Genomic DNA, 24,085 nt, shown 5'->3' on the forward strand with positions numbered 1-24,085 from the left:
ACTAAAAACTTGGCTTTGTCGAAAGGTTAAAAATACGCCTCTTAATCTCTAATTAACACATTATATCTTGTTTCTTCATTCTGCACAAAGTTCATTAGCTAGATCTTTTCCACTGCTAAGAGTCTGTCTCCTGTTTCTAGTAAAGATAGGCCTACTTTATGAGAGTGGTATCAATCGTATTGTAACTCTGTATTTCTGATCTAAAATTACAGCTGAATATAGGTTAATATGTAACATTAGGTTGTAATAGGGCCAACAAGCCGGGCATTTCTGGCTCTTCATTTTAATGTAGCCTACATATATGAGACCACCTATCTGCTTCAGGAGCACAAACACACACACACACACCACACCACACGCAAGGCTTCCTCTTCAACCTTTTGCTGTTTTTCACATTGATTTTAGATCTGAGCTGAGTTCAGCAAAGTTCCTCTGCCTTCACCCATTATCAAAGCGTTTCCTCTCTGACATTTAGGGAAGAGAAAGACAAAGGGGGGAGAGCAGGACAGTGGGAAGAGGGAGAGGTGGTTATTTCAGTATTGGAGGCAGGTTTGGCCTTTCTGAGAAATACCGGCTCTGTCATACAGCCTGTAATTACTGTCCTGATTATCCCCACTTCACACTGTAGTTCCTATTGCTATAATTACTGGTCTTGCAGAGGAAAAAACACATGTCATATTATACTAAATATTTTATATTTTTCTGTTTAAGAATTTTAGAGGTAGTTCAGTTTTGATAACCAATTTCACATTTTTATTCTAAAATGAAAAAACTGTGGTTCTGGGAGATAACAAAGCACATTCACCTGCTGATAATGAAATAACTCATCAAAAGTTACATACCCATTCATTTCATTTCTGAATAAATTTGTTCATTTTAAGCTGGTAATGCTAATGCTAGATATGGAGCTATAGCAAAAACTTTTTTATAGCAAAAATACCTTTTAAACTCTACATAGGTTATTTTCCAACCATGACCATTGATTAATATTAATAAGAATTAGATGTTATGAAGAAATTCTTAAGGTCTCCAACCAAGTTTTGGTTTCCTCCTTTAAACATTTCTTTCCGATTTCTGACCATCAGAAGACTGTGAAGGAAACTATAGTCTCATAAAATCTACACATGGGCCCTTTAATTATAATCAGCTGGTGTAATAATTCAATGTCATTCTTGCTCCTCTCTTAATAACTTAATAATGTAATCATTCAAATTAAAAATATAATATACATTTGTTACATTACTGTATGTGTTACCGCAGGCCACTGCAAGCTGGTATGCAAATGTTACCTAAAATAAATCAGGAGGGCCATGCAGGGAGGACATTATTCTATATAGGCTAGGCTTTATTCTAACCTAATTACATGTCTTAAATGAAATGCATGCAATCATAAGATATTGATTTTGCTAGCATGTGTGTGTGAGCTTTATGTGCAGCCTGAAGTCACTGATTAGCACATCAGTATGCTCCACCACACCATAGGAGGCAGCCGTCTGAGACATTCATCACCTGCCCGCCTCATACTTAGAGTGTAAAGCATCTGGACACCATGCTGTAATCTATCGGAGATGGTCTCTTCAAGTGCCATTTGACTGATTGTGGATTGTTGAGGAAATAATTAATGCAACTGCACACATACAAACACACACGCCGAGGGCGAAGTTTAAACTGGGTTTCATCTGGGAACAAATGTATTTTGCTCGTAGCATGTTACAGTACATTCTCTCTCACATACACACACACTCATACTCACACACAGCTAATGGCTATGTTCATTTGTATAATTCTCTGGCTGTCAAAATAACATTTGCTTCTCTCTTGTATCTCTACATGAACCATATGGACAAAAACAACAGGGCTCTCAGTTGGTTTGATGCCATTCCTTTTTTTCAGCCTTTCCCATGGTGCACAGCATCCAAAAAGTCTGTGTGTTTCGACACTGGCTCTGTGGGTGCCAGAACTCAATTGGCACACAATAATACATTTAAAGGAACAGTCTGACATTTTGGGGAGTGTTTTCTTGGTCACTAATACCATTATGTCACCACGTTAACGTCTGTATGGTACGAACCTTGAGCGCTGAGATTGGCTCATAAAATGGAAGCAAGGGCAAATGTGTTTAAGTAACAAGTTTTGTTTTTGCCCCAGAGCTCTGACTTTCTTGAATTTCATCATTATCACTGTGATGTTGCTGGGCAACTGCCTAAAATCTGCATAAACAGCTGCAATTTGGTGCACATATCAAACAGAGGGAACACAATAGGTTCATTGGTAAATTTCAGAAGTCCTGCTAGGATTGATTTTTTTTTTTAACTCTTGGACAACACCAAGCTGTTTCCACCTGTTCCACTCTTTGTACTAAGTGTAACCTAGCTGCAGCTTCACATTGAATGCAGATATTCTATTAATTATATTAATATTCTCATCAAAGTCCCTGCAAGGATATAAATATACCCAAACTATTCCTTTAAACAACGAGTGTAACAATAATGAAGTAGTAAAATCAAATGGTACGGAAGTAATGCATCACCTGGATAATTTACATCAAATAAAAACAACCCGCTTTTTAGTTGCCTTTTAAAATTAAGCTAGTGGAAGGTTAAGCAAATTGTGCAAATTTACAAATAAAAAAGTTGGGTGGTAGCAAGGAGAAGCTGCAAGACAGCTGACATTTACGCTCAGCTTCACCCTGCAGCATTGTAGTCTCACATGCGAGGCAGAGAGTCTGGTGGTGTGAAAGTGTGAGTGACACTCCTACAGTATTTCCTCTGTAAAATCCCCACTAGATTTTTTTTTGTGGTGTATGCCAAAATGAGCTGGCTGGAGTTCTGCTTCTCACTGATCATCAGAGTGAATTTATAAAGACTGAAGCAAAGTGCCGCAACGCTGGAAGAAAAGAATGGCATCAATCAGGTGTCCATTGTGTTCCAAACATGGCTCATTTCTAGTCATCACTACCTGAAGGAAAAATCCTCCCTACCGCTCTCCTCCTCCTCCCTCAACTCCCCCCTCCCCTCCCCTCCTGCCTCTCTGTTCTCATATAGTTATATCCTCATATCCTTCTCTAGTTTCAATTCAACTGATCCCCCTCCCTCCCCTCCCTTCCCCTCCCTCCCTCCGTATCTCTAGCCATCCCTCTCTACTTCTGCATGTCACACTGCAGCAGTAGGACGATGGAGGGGTCAGACTTGGCCGCCTCTTTGAACTCTTCCAGGGAGATCTCATCGTTGTGGTCCTTGTCCATCTTGGAGAAGATTTTGTCCACACGCTGCTGAGGGGTCAGGCCGTCCTCGTTCATACGCATCATGATCACCGTGCCCACCATCTTGTAGATGGCCTGCAGAGGAGCAAAGGGGGAAGAAAAAAAAATAAAATGTTGGATGTTGTCTTACAATTACCAGAGTGGACTTCCTGCCACATCAAACGCTCCTCAAAACAAACACACCTCTATGATCTCCAGCATCTCCATGCGTGTGATCTTTCCGTCCCCGTCCAGATCGTACATGTTGAAGGCCCAGTTGAGTTTCTGCTCGAAGCTGCCCCGGGAGGTGATGGACAGGGCACAAATGAACTCCCTGAAGTCGATGGTCCCGTCACCGTTCTTGTCAAATGTCCGGAACGCATGCTGGGCGAACTTGGAGGCGTCACCGTATGGGAAGAACTGAGGGATGAAAAAAGACAAAGACACGGCGACATAAATCATGAGTCAGTCAATTTATGCAGTACTTGGTCTTGGTTAATATGTAATGTATTAATCTCAATATTTGAAGTAATGAGATTTTTCTTAAACTGCACTTGAAGGGGGCAATTTAAAAAAAAACTGACATTTTTAATATTGCATTTCTCTCGTTCAATAAGTAATATATTCATACAGTATATCAGCTAATGTATCTGCATGGACACTGCTCTGGTTGGTTTTCATTTGATTTGCATGTGTAACCACAATGACCAACGTACTGACCATGTTTTGAGCATATCATTATTCTTTCTCATTTAATTTGAATAAAAACATCTTATTAACTAAAATAAATATTTTCTGTGATTAGAATTCAACTTGTAAATTCAATTACTATTCATACCAACATTAGAATTAAAATAGATGTGATGATGGACAGGATGCAGGGTTCCGTCCTTTTTTCATTCCCAGTCACAGTCAAAGTCAAGTTGTTTACACAGTGACTCTTCATATACGGGAAGAATTTTGTTTATTTTACAATGAAAAAAACTACTGCAATTTTATGTAAATGCCAGCCTTGAAAAACTGTATCTAAATCTGTATCTTCTTTTGAATCCCTCCATGAAGCATATTTTTATCACAAGGCTGACTGATGGTAGTGATTGGGGACAATGCAGTTTAGTTTCACAACAGTGAATGTGTGAGTTCATGGCTCCTGTTCCCTGTTGGGCTTTTCCATACCGTATATGTACGGTCAACAGCAAAACAACAGAAACATAGAACCCAGATGTTAATATCTTACAATTGCAGAAAATATACAGATGTACAGTCTAAAAAGAGACAATAGCACAACAAACAGACAGATTGTCAAAAATGATTCATAATAAACAGAAATTCCCAAGAAATTATTTCTATTTTGATGCTATCTTTTTAGATTCGCTATAAAAAGTTCTTGTTGTTATTGTCCTGTGCAGATTACCACACATACAGTTTTTTTTCTGAGTCACTTTAGAATTGAATGACAGTCAATGAGCCTGAGAGGTTATGCAAAACCGATTTAAAAATATCTTTAACTCTTTGTGCGTCCATGAAAAATCAGCCAGCCTCTCTGTGACGCATCACAGAGGCTCCAGAATATTCTGAGGCGCCGACAGAGTCAGTGGCAGTATTACAGTACAGACTATCTCTCTGTGTGCCCCAAACACAGGATGATTAGTCACAGTGGCAACAGTAACATAAACTTTCTATGCAGCAGCCTAACAATGGTATGAGTCATTTGAAAGGTTTAAAAGGTTCCTATATTCTTATATAACTATGGAAAAAACACAATTTGCGCCGCGGGCTATTAAAAACTTAATAACTCAGCTGTACAGGAACTTTGTATTGTTCTATAATCATCTGCTGCCCCCCACCCTCACCTTAACATAGAGCTGCTGAAACTCCTCCAGGTTCAGAATGCCAGATGGGCAGTCTTTGAGGAAGCCTTTGTACCACTGCTTGAGCTCCGCCTCATTGAATTCGGTGTTCTTGGTCAGGTCATCCAGCACCTCCGGAGCCAGCTTGCTGTTGTGTTTCCCCATGATGCTTCACCTCGCTGTGGGTGGGAGGGAGAGAGGGAGGGAGGGAGGAAGGGAGGAAGGGAGGAGGGGACAGAAAGAGAGAGAAAGAGAGGGTGAGCACAGGTGAAGAGGTGCTAGACAAACAACAGCAACAGCGGCAATGCCCCTGTGATGTGGCGGCGGCGGCAGCAGCAGCATCACTTGTCTCTGAGGATGATTACAAACAAGGAATTACCTGCATGGATGCACCTGCAGAGGAGAGCCGCTTTATCTATGAGTGGCATTGTGTGACAAAATAACACATGATATCCATATTAGCGAATGATTTATCCCTGCATTCATTTAAAGGGGACATAATGGAAATATCACTTTAATATATTTGGGTGTTTGTCTTGCCTTCTGGCCCCCAAATTGTGAGAATTGACATAAAAATCTGTAATTTTCAGGCTCCCTAGGTTGAAATCCACGTGGTTTTACGACCTGTTCCCTCAGTTGTCTTCCAGTGATGTAACTAGGTTTTGAATTTGCATAATACCACCCCTACCTGGAACCGGTAGAAGGGTTGGGACGGGACAAGCAGTGGTTCATTTGCATTTAAAGGGACAGGCACTGAAAGCAGGCATTCTGAACAGGGCTGTTTTGAGAGGATGAAAAGAGCTGTGACGTTTGATCCTTGAGGTATTTTAACCAAAGCATGTCACAGACATGTCTTTAAGACACCTGGGAACTATTTTAATTTGTGGAAAGGGGGCATAATATGTCTCCTAATGTGTCTCCTGCAACACAAATTAGCTTTAAAAATAATTTCCAAATCCTATCTTGTTATTACCGAGACATGTACATGTGTGTGTGTGTCTATAGGAAATTGATCATTATTTAAAAGGCAAGTAAATCTGTATTGGCCTAAGTGGAGTCATTTGTGTATATGATTGATGCTGCTAGAAAAGGTCTTTCCATTGTGAATATGACTCATATTAATCCACCTCCATAATCACCTCCTGTGACTAAAGCCCCTGGAAGCATCGCCGGTATTTTGTCCATAAAATCTGGCCTATTACCCTGGCTCCGAAACCACACACCTATCCACACAGCTGAGGACCACTGCAGCGCCTTCATGACGCCATGGCTGACTCATAGCCCCGCCTGACAGCGCTCGCACTTTGACACCGGGACGCAGCCGAGCCAAGCGACCACAAATCCTCCTCTAAATTGCGAGGAAGAGTGTGGGGTCAGCTTGCTGGCTGAAATATCATCCTGTCATGGTTTTTATGGCGAGTGAGTCATAGAGAAAGAGGCGACGAAACCCCAAGTCACTGCAAACTGCACAAATATTTTGGATTTGCGATATTTGGAAGTGCAAGGCAATGTAAGAGAGTAAAGGGCTCAGAGGAAGAACAATAAAGGATATCAATAGGAGAGAGGTCATTCTCTCATTAACTTGATTTGAAAAGGTCACATGTGACATAATCAAGCTGAAACACAAAAGAATGAATGTTTCTCTTTTCTAAGGGGTGTTCATCTGTTCATGGAAGTCCTGTTTTCTCTGTAGCTGATGGAAAGTAGCTTCAACTTTTATCAGCTTCATAATAAAACCAAGCATGTTAAAGGGAAACTATAATCCAGTCGCTTTTCCGCTGTTTTGCTAACCCTCCTCCCAGCCATGTGCATTTGTTTTCAACAAAGCCAGCCAGAAATCAATCCATGGAGCGGGGGATAATGTTATATATCATATATGTGTTATAGTGTGTATATTTGTGTAGTCTTATCCATCATAACCAGGAATAACGTCTATGGGACACATTTGTGTCACGGTGCCACAGAGACGAGAGCTGGGACACCGGGTTGGAGGCTCTGGTCTTACAAGGTTGGTTTTTGGCCAAGATACACTAGGTGGAAGGCAGAGAGCCTCCATTCTCCCTCTAACAAGTTACAAGTCATTTATTTAACCATCACAATTACTCCAAAGCTGTCTAATTAAGGTAAAATGCATAGTTCCTCTTTAAGTCGTCTGTTTCCAAAGAGGAGTTTGTATTTAAATTGTGCAGTGACACCAATGAAAACTCTTGAGGAGAATTTTAAGAAGGCGACTCTACGGTGGCTCAGACGGGTCAAGACAAGTCACAATACAAATGCAAAAAAAGAACAGATGAATGTGAAGCCACGATACAAACATAAAAACAACTGTCTTTTGCATTGCATTGACCCATCTGGGCCACCATACTCCTCTTCCTTTGTGTTGCATCTCACGATTTTTCTACATCAGTTTAAAAGCTTAACTAATGTAATTAAGACACAAGTACAGCAACACACACACACACACACACACATACACAGCTTCACAAGGTTAACTGCTGGAGGATGGATGGAGACAGATGCTGAGGGCGGCCGTGCGAAGGAGGAGGCTGATGTTGTGGCACAGACACCTGTAGCGCTATTTCCCCCTCTGTCAGAGAAGGTCAGTTTTGTGAGACACCTCAAGTTAACACAAGAGTCGGATCCACAACGACCTCCCTCAAGCCGCAGACGTGTGAAATGAAAGTTTAACTCTCGAAATGATTGACAGCGTCCAGGTAGCTCAGTAAATCACTGACTGCATCAGAGAAAACACCACCGGAAGAACACCAACCTGTGCCACAGGCAGTGGGGTTTATTTTTGGCTTGTACCCGTTTACACACACACACACACACACACACACTGCACAAAGCTATAGCATTGTTTCTTTTTTCTGACTGAGGACTGAAGCAGATGAGATTGTATCCCTCTATGAGAGAACCAAATGTAGCAGATAATAGAGTTTCCTGTGGAGGATAGCGAGGGGCCGTGACGAGCCAGGCGAGCAAACACATCAGAAACTTATCCCATCTGAAAGAATCAAAATAAACACCGCTCACACCGGCAAGAGAGGCGACCCACGGGTTCCACAGGTTGGATGCTGTCTTCCAGCGAGGCGCTCAGGTCTCTGCCAGCTCATCTCACTGAGGCAGAAACGGTGATGTGGGGGAGTAGATATTCAGTTGGTGGAGGTTATCTGGAGTTGACCCCGGCTGTTTCTTTTTCTTGGATTAGCAAATAAATCACATCTCTGTGGAGCCAATGAGATCCAGTGAGGAATACAGATTAACTGGCTGTTCTCCCATTTTCTCTTTTTGGCTGCCTTAGAAAAGGTGATGCCTATCTGTGTGCTTGCACACGGATGATTGTATAGGGGAAGTGTGTATTTGTAGTGCTTTTGAAGATGTGCTTGTGTTAATGGTGGATGTATAAGACTCTTGATGTACCTAGTCCAACAGCAGACCTCTGAACCTGTGCAGACACAACAGCTTTAGCAGTGATTTAAAAGGTTCTTACACTGCACTCACTGATGGATGTTTCCTGATACTAGTCACGAAGAAATGTCTGCATTCATAAACAGAAATAGAAAAATTGCCACAAAGACAGTGACAGGCTTGGATTTCTTAGACACAGCTGTACGGGTGTATTTAAGATACAACAGAAATAGAAATTAATATATTGTTTTAATTTCGTAGAGTGGGTGAAATTCTAATGCGCAATGTCAAAGGCAAGGGCCTAATTTTGGATTACTTTGGGTTGGGGGGGTTACGATCTCTGCCCCTGTAAGTATTTTTTTAAAGCAAAAAAAAAGTCAGTCCTTGTGCAGGGGAAGAGTGCAAAATAATTAACTTTATAAAAGGACAAGGCTAATTCAACTCTTTATTTTGGTATTCCAATATTTCAGTCATTTACTACCACTATTTTTAAAGCAGAAGTAAGCAGAATGTTTGTGTTAATATAATGGTGCGTTCACACCAAAAGCGTTAGGAGTGTCAGCAGCATGGGCAGCAGACGCTTTCAACGCTTTCAGCGTGGAAGATGTGTCCACTCAGGCGCTCTCAATTTCTCCCGCTGTGAGACTACCGGTCTGCAACTGGCTGCCGCCGCCGCCGACGCTCCTCATTTGCATAAAGTTGAACTTCTCTCAACTTCTAAGCCTATCAGTTCTCAGATCAGCAAAATCAGTCAGCATTTCTGTGGCGTCCTCCCCTAGCTTTCCCTCTAGCCACTTCCAAATTAGCAATCAGTTAAAGAATAGAACAAATTATAAAGAATGATATGACTATTACCTCCTCTGGACAGTGCTTTTTCTCCTTTCATATGATGAACCAACTATTTAAAATTGTTTGTTGGCCTTGTCGCTCATTTCATTATATTTTCAGAGGGCTTGATCAATTATGACTGGTAATATTGATTGGATTGGATTTGATTTTTTAAGGGGTTATACTGTAACTGCCTCACCCCCCCCCCCCCCCCCCCCCCCCCCATAAATCACGCACTTGGTCAAAGGAGTCACTCGTCACACAGCTAACAGAAATCTAGTGATATTGAAGCCCCTGATGTTTTTTATTGATATTTTCTGTTGGATGTGTTTTCTCATAAGATGGTGGCGACCAAAAACAGAGCAAAAAGTTGAGTGGATATTTGTCAGAGGGACACAAACATGTTACCCTGTGTCTGCTGGAGCTTTAATAGGTGACACTGCTAACATGTTAGTCATAACAACTTTTTTTTTCATGGTGATATAGTGCTGTATTTATAGATTGTTCCACTTGCCCCAAGTGGGCAGATAATCAATTGATGCAGCTTTAACTTACAGCATTTGTTCAATTTTGATTGTGAACAAGACTGCCACGCAGCCACTCTCTGTTATGTAACTCTGGACTGACTGATCGGGGAAAATATAACTATGTGCATAGGACTGTGCAAAGTGTCTGAATAATAACATGAAGCAAAAATTACACTGGTTATCAAGCTGTTTTTCCATGGATCTCAGTCAAAAACAGGGATGTTAAAGAAGAGAAAGAACACCAATGTGGTGTTGGATCATTAAGTGTCTGAATTCCTATCTTTTCTATGGTGGATATCAGCATGAACTTTGCATTCATTTTCAGCTAAATGTTCAAACACTTTGATTTTAGTATTGGCATCAAAAGCTCTAAACAACCTGACAGAGGACACCCATTCATGCTCTCTAATGACAGTGCATTCGAAGTCATTCCCTCTGGAGATAACATGAATAGCTTTATTCCCTATATACTGCAATTTCCCTCAAATATACAGCACTCAACGCCTGCTCTGCACATCCCGCCAAAGGGATCAATTGGCCTGGCAACATGCTGTTGCTGTGCCCAATGACGTCTTTGACAATCCCTTCACGTCAACGCGCGGCACAGTACACAATCGCACACACAAACACGCCGGCTTCAACCGGGGGACTAACACGATGTATTAGCCCCATCACAGACAGACCTGTCTCTGACATTCTTATACATTGCAGACAGTCAAACGGTGACATGGAAATTATAAAGGAGGGGGGAAAGACTCAGCATGGGAAGATAAATAGGCCGTATGTAGAAAAAAAAAACATGAGCGAGAGAGGATGACTCAATCTGGATTCACACCTCTGTGGGAGAGGACAAACAGAGAGAGAGGAGGGCAGTGAAAAAGTGATGAAGATGGAGAGACAGAGAAAGATGGGGGGGCACAGGAAGATAAGCAGAGAAAATTGTAGAAAATTGTCTCAACAGGCGTTCAATACAGAGAGACATGTATCTTATTGAGTCTGAAGGGGCCTTAATGCATGTTCATTCCAGCTGTCAGACTGATAGTAAACACAAGGTCTAATCTGGGTTGTGAATGTGTGGGAGGCTCTGTATGTGTGTTTGTGTTTGTGCCACTGCATGTGTGTGCGGTGATCCAGCTGGATAAGCTGGTTACTATACAGGCGGCAGGTTTGTGTGACAGAGTCTTCCGTTGTAGTAAAGACTGATGATGACTGATGTCTAGTGGGTGAAGCTGAATCGGTGGCAGTTAGCCGTAAATGGAAAAGCACTTTCCTTGTCTTAAAGAGGAACTAAGCAGGATTTCTCCTGTGGCTATATGCTACATTTTTACTTTTATTAAAAAGCTCTGGAGTAATTGTGATAGTTAACTACATGACTTGTTACGAGTGAGAATGGAGGCTCTCTGCCTTTCACCTTGCGTCTCATGGCTGAAAACCAACCTTGCAGCATCAGTGTAGGCTATTACCTGGCTGCCACCCAGGTGTCTTAGCTCTTGTCTCTGCGGCACCGCGACATGAATGCACTATAACCCGTAATCTCTCTTGTTCATGACAGCTAAGACTACACAAATATACACGTCGTAGCATCGTATATAATGTTTTCCACTGCTCCATGGATTGATTTTTCAGCGGCTCCATTGTAAACAAATGCACGTGGCCAGGACGAGGGTTAGCAAAACAGAGGAAAAGCGACCAGACTTGCAGGTCCTCTTGAACAACCACTTCATGCACTTAACACTGCTAGTCACATTCACCCATTCACACACACATTGCAAATGCAGCACGTAAAGTAGCACTCTGCTGCCATACACACACACCGATGATACAACACTTGAGGGCTGGAGGAGTCGGGCATCGAACCAAACCGCCGCCCCGCCGTGTCCCGTTTCAGGTGTCAACTTAAAACAAGAATAAACCACATGCGTTCTGCAGTTCTGCCAGCAGAACATAAAACTGCAGTAAAACAGTGAGTAATGAACAATGACAGATCAAAGTCTGGACCTTCTGGATGCCCCCTCTGTAGGAAATCCTCCATCTGTATGTTGAAACACTAATGATATTATATTGACCTGATATAGTTGCGTTATTGCTCACAGCCATAATGTAAAGTTAATGTCATATTTTGATTGATTGATTTGTCAAATTCTTGCATAAACTCTGGGTGATGTAACAGGTAATTTTGCTGTGGCCAGTTTGGTTTGTTTAGATGCTACTTCTGCATGTTGCTGACATTGGTCAATGCTGTTGAGTATTATTATCAGCATGGTCGATAATATTGGCCGATATTCAACATTTTTCGATAATTTGTATCAGCCATTTTTTTCACAGATAACTGATCAAATAAATGTATTTTAAAACGCACTCCTTTCTTTGCCTCTGATGCAGCCTTTCCTCTGCCTGAAGTTACAACTCTTGGCTGTGTAACAATGTCCCACCCACTGAACCAAGATTTGTGTTGGAGTTGGTGTTATTCTAGGAAAACCGAAGGTCTTTTTATCACAGATTTTCACAGTGTACAAAGAAGAGACAAACAGTAAACTGTTGTTGTTGTCACTGTGAGAATTGACAAAAAAAAATCTGTAACGTGCAGGCTCCCTAGGTTGAAATCCATATGGTTTTACGAGCTGTTGTTTTCCAGTGATGTAATTAGGTTTTGAGTTTGCATAACACCACCCCTACCCTGGTATGTAGGGGTGGGACGGGGCAAGCAGTAGTTCATTTGCATTTAAAGGGACAGGCACTGGAACCAGCCGTTCTGAACAGGGCTGTTTTGAGAGGATGAAAAGAGCTGTGATGTTTGATCCTTGGGGTATTTAGACCAAAGCATGTCACAGATATGTGTTTAAGACACCTGGGAACTATTGTAATTTGTGGAAAGGGGGCATAATATGTCTCCTTTAAATCATCTTATGATCTCAGACTTCTGGTCAAGGATGGAAGAAGCATCTGACAATGATGTTATATGGGTTCTTGGCATGTTATTCCTCAAACCAAGGAACTGGCAGACTATTTTCCAGACTGGAGTTCTCATCCCTGTAGAACTGTGTGGAACCTCTCCCCCTGCTCCTTCAGCTCTTCCATAAGCTGGCCATTTTCTGTCTGGAGGGCCTGCCTGACCTCTTCCTCAGCTGTGAGCTTGGTGACCAAGTAAAGGTCACTTACGGTCAGTCCTCCTACTTCTGCCTCCAGGCCCCAGCAAATCCTGACGGAGAAAGCCCACGGATCAACTCCTGATCCTCTCTCACCTTTTCAGTATGTGACTTGTGTCTCCACCTCATGTTTTTGTCTTCATGTGGCTTTAACTGCTCAGCCAGCTTCCTCTGGACCTCTGTGATAAAACCCTCCGCGTGTTTTCACAGCCTTGATCTGTTTGGTTTCGGTCTCCTGCCTGGTAGAGCGCTCGGTGACCTTCTCTTCCTGACAGGCAACATGTTGCTCTGCTTTCTGGAGGGGAGCCTTCAACACCTCCACCTGGGTGCCTGGAGCCTTGTGTACTATCAGTCCTTCACCTGCTCGCCCCCACTTTTTTTTTTTGAGCCAAAGGCTGATACAATCTGTCTAAAGGCCACTGTTGTCACTATCAACAGTCTTTTCCATGTTCAAAGATTTCTATCTCTCAGAACGACGTGTCGCTCGATTGAAACGTCTGTTTTGAAATATTTTTGTCTGAATAGCTTTTATTTTCTCGATCACTTGCTTTGCAGAAAAATGACAAAATTCCACTTCAATATCAGTTTGCGATAACACAGCCAGACTGATCCTGTCTGTACATTTAACTCAAACTCACTCACTGTCAGCCCCCCTGGAGTCAGGAGCATTTGTGTGTGTGTTGCTCTATGGGGGCAAACTGGGGTCAATGTGTGTCTGTTTGTAATTCAGAGGTTACTGAACTGTACTGAAGTACTACCACACAGCTGATTTTAATGATATATGATATATAAAATATGCCATTTTTCTTTTCTAAATCTTACAGGCATTTGTTTGTTTTTTTGTTCCAGTAATAAGCGTACTGCATATGGTGTGACAATTAATTAATTTTCAGACCACAGTTTACCATGAAACCAGTGTACTGATGCATCTCTAATGACATCATCTTGGCCTTCAAGAAAATGTAATTTGTGATAGTGGTTTTCACTTTTTTTCTGACATTTGATCAATAAAAACATCAATGGCATCATTGAAACATCCAAATTAATCAGTGGTAAAAAATAAAATAAAACATGCATTAGCTGCAGCCCTATTTTTGATATAGGAATGAATACTTTTGTGTTGTTAAAAGGATAAAAGATGATGACAGTAGGACATTAGGTAGGGATTAATTTGGTTCATATTTTCCTTAATGCGCTCATTCAGGAGTTATCGTTTTACCCGTACTAATATGGTTTACATTAAAGGAAACATATTATGCCCCCCTTTCCACACATTAAAATAGTTCCCAGGTGTCTTAAAGACATGTCTGTGACGTTCTTTGGTTAAAATACCCCAAGGATCAAACATCACAGCTCTTTTTATCCTCTCAAAACAGCCCTGTTCAGAACGGCTGGTTTCAGTGCCTGCTCCTTTAAATGCAAATGAACCATTGCTTGCCCCGCCCCACTCCTTCTACCTGTCCCAGGTAGGGGTGGTATCATGCAAATTCGAATCCGAGTTAGATCACTGGAAGACAACTGAGGGAACAGCTCGTAAAACCAGCCTGCACAAAGAGCATATTTCCATAATATGTCTCCTTTAATGCTACATTTCAAACCCCAACAACTGAGACGATCCCCCAAAGTAAGACAAATCTGTCAGATTCACTATTTAAGAAACATGCACAACACTGATTGGCTTGGATGAGCAAACCCCAACAACAGATGCACGAAACATCTTCACCCCCCGAGCTCTGCTCTTCCATCAACAGTAATTTCAGTAGAAGGTAAACACGAGTACAAGTCACATGACTAATGTGATTAAAACTTGTTAAATAATTGCAAACAGTGAGAGAAACAGGATTTATTCACACCACAATTATGCTTTACCACTTATCGACCTTAAAAACATTTATTCTGTCTGGTCAGTCACGGCACAAGGTCACAAGGGGAAGAAAACAAGGTTAGAAAGCAGCGGGCTTACACCAGCGTTATTATGAGACTCAGGCACTCAGGCTGTAGCTGAACGTAGCCCAGAGGGGGAAATGTGTTGGTGTCCCCGTGACTGAAAATGATTAGCTGGCAAAAGCTGTAATTGAGTTGGAAAGAGAGCAAAAATAGGAATCTGGGCCTCCCATACAGTAGTAATTTCCTGTGTGTGTGGATGTGTGTGCGTGTGTGTTGTGTGTATGCAGTGGCAATAACCTTTGTGAGAGTGGAAATGTACAATGGACTGTCACAGCAATAGGGGAACAATCAATAGGAGACCAGTCCAATACCAGCCCTCAACGCGAACAACACTCTGAAGTGTGTGTCTGTGAGTGTGTGTGTGTGTAACAGAACAAAAGAAATAGGAATATAGGAAGATGGAGAAATCTGATGAGAAGTGGACAGCCTGCGTATTGACATGTGGCTGATAAACCACACTGTGAATGGTCTTTGTGGCAGCCTGCCGGACCATCAAAAGCTAAATAGAACAATACGTCGTCTTGACAACAGTTGCCCGGCTCACTGCCAAACAGCCATCCGGCAGAGGATTACGGTCAGGGCCAATCATAACAGTCCCTCTGCCAACTGGACCTGACCAATCGACTTGCTGATACATGGGTTTGACAAACGGGCTTAATTGAAAATCTAAAAACCGGGCAGTGTGCTCTTCATCCCACATGATGCTCTGTGTTTGACTTGATATAATCTGATGAGTGGTCAATGGTTGCCTATTAGAAACCTGCAGTCCTATTCATCATTGTACATATGGCTACGTTTTTTGTTTGTTTCTTTACAGATTTCATTGGCCAACACAGGGCTGCCATTGGAATGATAATTGTTTTGAACATTTTGTAATTTAACATAATATTTGATGATGTCATTCTGTGGTTTTTGTTGGATTTGTTTACATCTGGGGAGGATCGTGGGTGTTCCTGTAGCACCACAACACGTACTTGATACATTTTACCTTTATCAGCTGATATTGCACTTTAGGTAATATTCTGACCTTTTATAAAAAGATCTGGTTCTTTCATAAAGAGTGAATTTCCAACATCCAATCACATATCTTTAAATTCTATAACATGTGACGCTAACAGCAGCTATGATTTAGCTGTTTAAAAAGATGTTTTTACAATCTGCAGCCTCCATCATTTCACTTCCACAGTATTTGCCAATTTTGAGTCCAGTCTGGAGCAATAAAGCTGTGTTTGCTCTCAAGTGCAACAATAACACTGTATAGATATATATCACAGTCTTACATTGAACTGAAGACAGTGTTGCACTGGTCTTGAAGAATCATGAAGTTTGAAATAGAAATGAATCAGAATTGATCTTTTATGATCAGTGACTTGAAAACCTGCACTGTACCTGTAATCTACACAGAGAGTTGTAACTTAATTGAGGCTCATATGACCCAGTCACCCCCAAACCACAAAGAGCTATGAATTTACAGTTTTGTTTGCATCAGCATTATCAGGTAGACTCCCACTGTTTAATTCTCTCCCTATCTACTTTTTATATAATGACAATGAATCATTGAATTTTCAGAAAATGCACAACATTACAATACATCCTGATATCACTAAAGCTTTTTCCCTTATTGTGCACTCATATTTTCCATAATGTAGTATAGAATATATTGATTTCAACCATATGGTCCAGCCATTAGTAGTAGTAATGGGATGAAGAAGCAGGAGTAGATCAAATTTTGTGGTTGCTATAGAAGTTAGAATAGATTTTTTAGACCAAAATATAATTTAAAAATGTCACAAAACCCATGAGATTCTCCAGAATATAAAGTCAATAATATAATATTTATATGATAGTACTTAGGGACTTACGAACAAATATTATGGAGCTGTGTTACCTTCCAACGGTGTGATGTACATATGATTTTATCATCTACATACATCCCTGTGGTGACTGGAGCAGGAAGGATGCATCACTATAGAAACGCGGCTCACCTCAGTGCAGTTCAAACTCTAATTTAAGACCAGGCAGCATGTCGAGCCTGGGGAGAAACACGGGGGACAAAACGGCTACGTGCGTGTGCCTTTATGAGTCAGTCTCCCTGCTAACCTTTGTTATCTCCAAAACACCATTTATTCACCTCACGCTTTTGTTTAATGCCATAATTGTTACATGCACACGGAAGTCTGACTGACTCATGTCTGAGTGCTGCACTAATTCTTGACTATTGTTTCTATATCTATATGTATCAAACCAGCACAGCCTTTTAAATGTGGCTAGTACTATTCTGGCAGCACCTACTAAATCAGACAGAAGCATGCACATGCACACACACAAATACACAAACACAAACACGCCACACAAAAACACACTTCCCTACATTACATAAGCCCTGGTGGAGAGCTGTTTGGTTGTTAGGCTCAGGTGTTTCAGCATCAGACAAAAACAGTCTCCGGAACAAATATGCCCATTTCCAGTAAACACACACACACACACATAGTAGTGTGTGTAGTGTGTTGACAGTAGTGTAAGAGAACAGGGGAAACGGAGCATGAGACAAATGCCTGCAGCACTTGCTCCTGTACTGAAAGGTATCCTCTCATCACTGTCCTTTGTTAACATGAACATTTAATGTGTTCTGAAACAAAGACCTGGTGGAGGGCAGCAGTTCACCAACACACAACCAACACTGTTATGTGTTGCTCTGTTTTTATTAAAGATAAAATAACACCTCTTATTCAGGTGGTGCCATCTGTGTAGCATGTCTGTGTAAATGGAAATGATGGCACATGGAAAGGGCATTGTAGTTGAATGAGAGTTTGTTAGTAAGATACAGCACTGCAATATACAGGTGTATACAAAACAGTGTGTAATAAATGTATGTAATTTCTCATTTATTTTACATCTCAAAGTCTGTGTATTGAGTGTCTACAACTTTGAGGTTGGCAGCATCTCTATTTGTTTTGGCACTGACATGGACAAAACTGGACTGAATTACTGTACTTCTGCTCACACTCTCGGGAGAATTACCGGGTAATTCCCGGTAAATTCAGATTGTGACCAAATTTCTCATGTTAAAGAGGAACTATGCAGGATTTGTATCTTAACTATGCTACATTTTTACCTTAATTAAACAGCCTTGGAGTAATTGTGATGGTTTAATAAATGTCTTTGTTTTTTATGAGGGAGAATGGAGGCTCTCTGCCTTCCACATGCGTGTCACTTATTGCATCTCACCAATCAGTGCCACCGCCCCGTGTCCCAGCTCTCGTCTCTGCGCACTGCAACACAAACGCCCACCGTACCCCGAATCTCTTGTTTATGACAGATTAAACTATACAAATATCAAGTCGTAACATTGTATGTTATTTACCACTTTATTGATTGATTTCTAGCAGGCTTTGTTGTTGCATTCCTGCTCACCTCAAAGACTATTTCACTACAAATTCTCAGGTTCATACTCATGCAACTCGTCGAGCGTTAGATCTGCATCCTCCAAAATGTGTTACAACCAGGGCTCAATATACAATACGGTACAGGGGTGTCAAACTATGGAATACATATTCCCACTTAGCAAAAAAATGCTCATCTGTACAAGGTTATAAAGGATGTCTGAAACACCATTTAAATTTTGTTTTGTAAATGAAACTGGCATAAGTAATGGATGTACTGATATGACACTTATTTTATCCTTTTGTGCAATTGCCAAGTTGAAGTTATTTCTTGTTTGTTTTATTTGTATTGTCCTTTAGTCGTTGTTTTTTGTTCGTTTGTTGGTTTCTTAATTGTTATTCCTTATTGTTATTGATATATTTTGATTATTATTCTTTTTGTGTAATATTTTCTTTTATTTCTATCATCTAAATATTTTTCTGATTGCTCATTTGTATATTTTGTTTCCTTAAGTATGATATAATATTTTATTGTTAGGTGGAGGCATGTGATAAGCTCTTTGAGTTTTCGCCTCTTCCTGCACTTCAAATTGTTATAATTGTTACTTTTACTTGTGTAATTTTTTAACTGTGCAAACAAATAAAACAAAATAAAACAAATAAACAAATGCACATGGCCAGGAGGAGGGTTAGCAAAACAGTGGAAAAGCGACCAGGCTTGCATAGTTCCTCTTTAAAACAGCTACAGCTGAGCAAGACTTGTCTTACGTAACTCATGCCAACAACACAGTCATCTATTATCTCATTATGCACAATTGATTCTGTTGTGACGGATGAGGTCACGATCAATAGTATCCATGTCAAACGCAGGGTGAGTAAAAGGGAGGTAGGGAGGGAATCTGGAGGAAGGCCTCCTTTAATATTCAAAGCCAATCAGCTGACATAGGTTGAGGGCGGGGTACAACCTGGACAGATCCCACTTCTATCACAGGGCTGACATATAGAGACAAACAACACACACAAGCACTCAAACACTCACATTCACACCTATGGGCAAAGTCATATCATATCAATTGTTTCAATATAAATATACTATTCATATTGTTTGCAGTATAACATCGTAAATTATATGGTTGACATAAGGATTCAATTAACTTCATTATGTTCGTGTTGAGACAAGACATTAAAATATATTCACAGAGTCGACCTTTCTGCTTCCATAACTCATAACATCCTTATGACATCATCAAACATCACCTAATTTCTACTGTAGTAAGGCAGATAACAAGCTACAACCTAGTTTCCATTCAAATGAGCCTACATGTGCAGCCAACAATGTGCCAAGTGGGCATGGATTAACTAGCAACTGTCATGACACTCAGTAGATTGCCAGTGTTGGCGGCTGTGGCTCAGGAGGCGGAGCGAGATGTCCGCTAATCAGAAGGTCAGCTGGTTCGATCTCAGGCTTCTCCGGACCACATGTGTAAGTGTCCTTGGGAAAGATACTGAACCCAAAACTGACCCTGATATTTTTGAATGTGTGTGTGTGTATGATAGAAACATGATCTGCAACAGTAAGTCTTGGCAAATGAGAAAGTAAGCATGTCTAAAGAAACTTAACAATGCTGACACTGGTACCTTGCTACTGACGAATAGGGCCGTCACAATCATGACATTTAAATAATTGTGAGTGTCTTTTCCTAATCATTTTATGCCACTATTGTAGTATAAGCCTAAACATAGTTTGATTATACACAGACACCTTATGAAGAAGAAGAGCCATTTATTACCTTTGCAACTAAATCAATGATGCTAATGTCAATAGATGCTCATCGAAATGCAGTCGTCAAATATTAGTAATTAACCATCTCAAGATAAACAGTTTGTGGCGCTCCACTCATGTGCCATTAAACCATAGCAGAAGAAGGGGGCTCAACTTGATGATGTCATTAAGGCCTTTTCACATCTGGTGCACACTCAAGTGCGCACCAGATGTGAAATGTGATACATTGCTTCATTTTTCAGCTTGGTCCCTTTGCGTTGACACATCATTTCTTCACTTTGGACCAAATGCCACACTAAAAACCACTTGTCAGAAACAGTGCTGTCATTGGTCAATATCTTTTCTGGGGGACCCGTTCAAGAGCGTCATGTTTCCATGGTTACCTCCCGGGAGAGACGAGTTGAAATGGAAAAGTAAACAGAAAAATGTGTAAAAATGGAGAGACAACATCTACGCGGGTTGTTGCTGGCACTGATAACTGTTTTCTATGTCGTTTGCTTGTATCACCGTCATCAAACGATGCAGTTTGTGCTCAGCGCAGCTGACTACGGGAGCCTGTGTGGTGCAAACTTGTGAAGTACACCAGGTAGGTAGGTTGGCCCGAGGTCCCGACGCTTTCACACCAGCAGCAGTCTGCACCAGAGTTCGGAGTTTGCCGTACAGAGACCACCTCCTCAGGTGGGTCTCGGTACGGCCCATTTGGTGAGCACTTGAGGGTGATTGCTGTGTTCACACTGACCCAAGCAGACCTCCCTCAGGCCCAAACTTCAGTTGGGTCGACCTAACCAGTGTATCTGTGAAAACACCCTAAAATAGCAAACCACAATTGGTGGAAAACGACAAGGAAATAGTGATAAAACTGACACTTCTGTTAAGTTTCATCCAGCTGTTTTCATACAGATGAATGGAAACCATTTTAACGACTAGGCAAAATAACTGCGGTCAGCTCAAGTAATTGCAATCAGGCAATTATGTAATAATTGTGACAGGCCTACTAACGAACCAATCAGGCTTTGCTATCATGAGCAATTCCATTCGCAAATGGGACAAACCAACAATAATCTACTGGCCCAGTGATGCACAGCAGAAACAGAGCATCCTCCATCAATAACGGGCTGGTTTCTGGTTTCAAGCTACACACACACACCATGACTTGAAAAAGTCAAGGGGTTCAAAACCACTAATATTTTACATCATACCGTTCCTGCAGCATGAGCTGTTTCTCACTGCAGTTAAAATGACTCATCAAAAACAAAAAAGTGCAGGAATCATAATTCCTTCTCCACATCCATCTAAAATGTCTTTCAACACTCAGAGGTCTTACCACCTGTTCCACTGAGACCCACTTTGTGTTCCAGAAGCTCCTTGTCCTTGTCTCACGATGGCATTTCTTTTTCAATGTGTGTTCTTCTGACCTCTTCAGCTCTTCAGCCATCCCTCCTTCATGACAGTGTAATTATTTTGTGGAATATAAGCTGTCACATCGCCGGTGGTGGATCGTCTTTCAATGCACTTGCCTGAATTCACAGTTGATCTCTCATCCGCAGTCCCCAGGACTCCACACAGTCTGGCTCCTTCTTCTTCCTCTGATAAAATTGCTGCATATACTCGTCTGTCACTCTCAATACCCCCCCCCCCCCCCCCACCAATCTGAAGCAAGAATACTTTAGCTTTAGTTAATTTCGCATTTACAAAACCAGAGCTGCACTGACATTCACAGAATTTCTCAAATAGTACAAGAGTAGAGTTACTCACTCCCTCTTTAAGGCCACAGAAAAACCCACGGAGACAAAAATAACAAAGGCTGAGGTACGACCCAGCATGCACTGGGCCAGAAGCAGGGTGTATCATAACAGATTGTTATTCTATCGCCTCACCAGGTTGACACTTAACGATATAGAAAGAAAAAACACGTTCACACTCATATTCACACCTCTGATCCATTTTAAATCCAGGCTCACCGGGCTGTATATTTTTGAACTGTGGGAGGAAACGGTGATTCCAGACCAGAAGCAGATCAAAAAATGTTCATCTAGATAAGCCCCGCAGATCTTTTTTTCTACATGATCTACCGGATACCAAATTTCTCATTCTTACTTACACACCACAGTTTCTAGTGTGAGTTACTTGGCCATTGTACTGTATTCTACCTGTCAAGCCAGTGGAAAAAAAAAACTCTGTCAATAATGTCCATTGAAAAATGTTGGTGTTCATTAGTTATCCGTCAAGTATGCCAAACTCCCTCACTCAACGTGCCTTTGTTGCTGCTCAGCCACCAGCAGGCTGTCCGTGAACTCAGAGGGGCTGGTAGCGTTTCTCAGCCACACACACACACACACACACACACACATTTTTACATTCCATCATAAACATCCTTGGGTAATAAAGCATGAGACAGTAATGGATGAATCGATCAGTCAAAAGAGACACATCAAGAGACGCACACACAGTACCAGAAATACACACACATGTAAGCACACGCGCACAATGATGCGATGATGCGTGAGACAGATGCACAGTTCACCTGGTGACAGGCTTACAACAAAATGTAAGTGATATAAAGGTAGAGAGCGAAAGAGATGCACGAAAGAGTGGGGTGTCATTCATCTACTGCTGTCAGGGTGAAAAAAAAGAAGAGACCGGAAAAACACAGACAGACACACACAGACAGACAGGAAATTGTAGTGCAACATGTTGCTCCAAGCTGATATTATTGTACTCCACAGATTGTGGATCAATAGGTCTTTCCAGAGTAGATAGAGGAAGTGGTTATAATCATGTGTTTAACCATCCAGTGATCTGTCAGTCAGCTATTATGTGTAATTGTAGCTTCTCTCCCCCTCTTATTGTAAATAAGAGGGCGTTTGTATACTATGTTGTTGGCCATGATCACCACAAAGACCAAGTATACAGTGTGCTGTAGAAGCTCTAAAGTTTAACAATATAAAGAGTAGCAGGTTTTCAAACCCCAGAAGAGTTTATGGAGAATATGCAGTGACCGTGTATTGGTTTAAAATGATATAAGGAGAAAGGAGCAATGGTGAGCCTGTGTTAAAGGTATAGTTAAACATTTTTGCAAATACATAATGTTACGAGACAGAGTTGTTTTCGAGGCAAAAGCAGAGACTGCTTGCTGAAGAACTGCTCCCGACGGACACGCACATCAGCCGTTTTGCATGAATTTACCTCAAGATCTCTGTCTTGTAACGTTTTGTTATTATCTCATAGCGTGGTGAATGTGCAGGTCACAACTTGTCCATGAGAGCATTTAGGAGTTGTTGGATTGTGTATTTGATGAGTTTGATGAGGGAAAGAAATTCCATGAGCCTCCGTAGCGTAGCTCTGAGCAGCTGGCGGCTCTGCTCTGCCATTCTAAAAATAGCTTGCAACAACAAATAAAGGTAACGAACCTACTCCTAAAACTATAGGGATTATGGCAATAGGCCAGTTTGCAAAAATGTTGAACCATCCCTTTAACTGTGTAGGTCAATAAGAAAACACTCTCACATATAAGTGAGAGAGAGAAATTTTGTGGCAAAATCAATTTTCCAAATATAAATCAACAATAGCTTTAATATAGGAGGGGAATCAGGTGGTCTTATATAGCCTATCGATCTTACGTCAGTATGATCTACTTTTTAGATGAATCATACAGATTACGTAATTAAAAGGCGGTATTAAATGCTTCGATACTACAGAGCATTCACTGCTGCAGCTGCTCATTGTTAACTGTTTATTAGCTACTGTATAGCCACACCACTGCAGCCAATGTCAAGAGACTAGCCCCAGTTCTCCGCCTGAGCAGAGCAAGCGCTATGGTCACCTGCTGAGATCCGAGACAGTGGAGTCGCAGCCAGTGGGCAAAGAAAGACGAAACATCAGAGCAGACTTTTAGAAAGACATTATGGATGACTAATGCAATTCTGACCCTAACCCAAAAGAGATTTTCCACAGATCCCCCACTCCAAA

At 41.3% G+C, this 24,085-nt stretch overlaps 1 protein-coding gene across 2 annotated transcripts; it reads right to left on the reverse strand.

Annotated features, from left to right (window-relative positions):
- Window positions 1-3,139: 3,139 nt before the first annotated feature.
- Window positions 3,140-5,256, reverse strand: LOC310993577 (hippocalcin-like protein 4; the record flags this gene model as incomplete). 2 transcript variants are annotated; one of them, XM_083981966.1, is made up of 3 exons in its annotated part: window positions 3,140-3,337; window positions 3,446-3,661; window positions 5,095-5,256. In XM_083981966.1, 3 exons carry the CDS (start codon window positions 5,254-5,256, stop codon window positions 3,140-3,142), a joined length of 576 nt encoding a protein of 191 aa, XP_083838092.1. The 2 variants fall into 2 exon arrangements, with proteins under 2 accessions (XP_083838092.1, XP_083838093.1); XM_083981967.1 differs by lacking the exon at window positions 3,446-3,661.
- Between the last annotated feature and the right edge of the window lie 18,829 nt (window positions 5,257-24,085).

Source organism: Trachurus trachurus (assembly GCF_905171665.1).
Source record: "Trachurus trachurus genome assembly, chromosome: 11".
Classification (NCBI taxonomy): domain Eukaryota; kingdom Metazoa; phylum Chordata; class Actinopteri; order Carangiformes; family Carangidae; genus Trachurus; species Trachurus trachurus.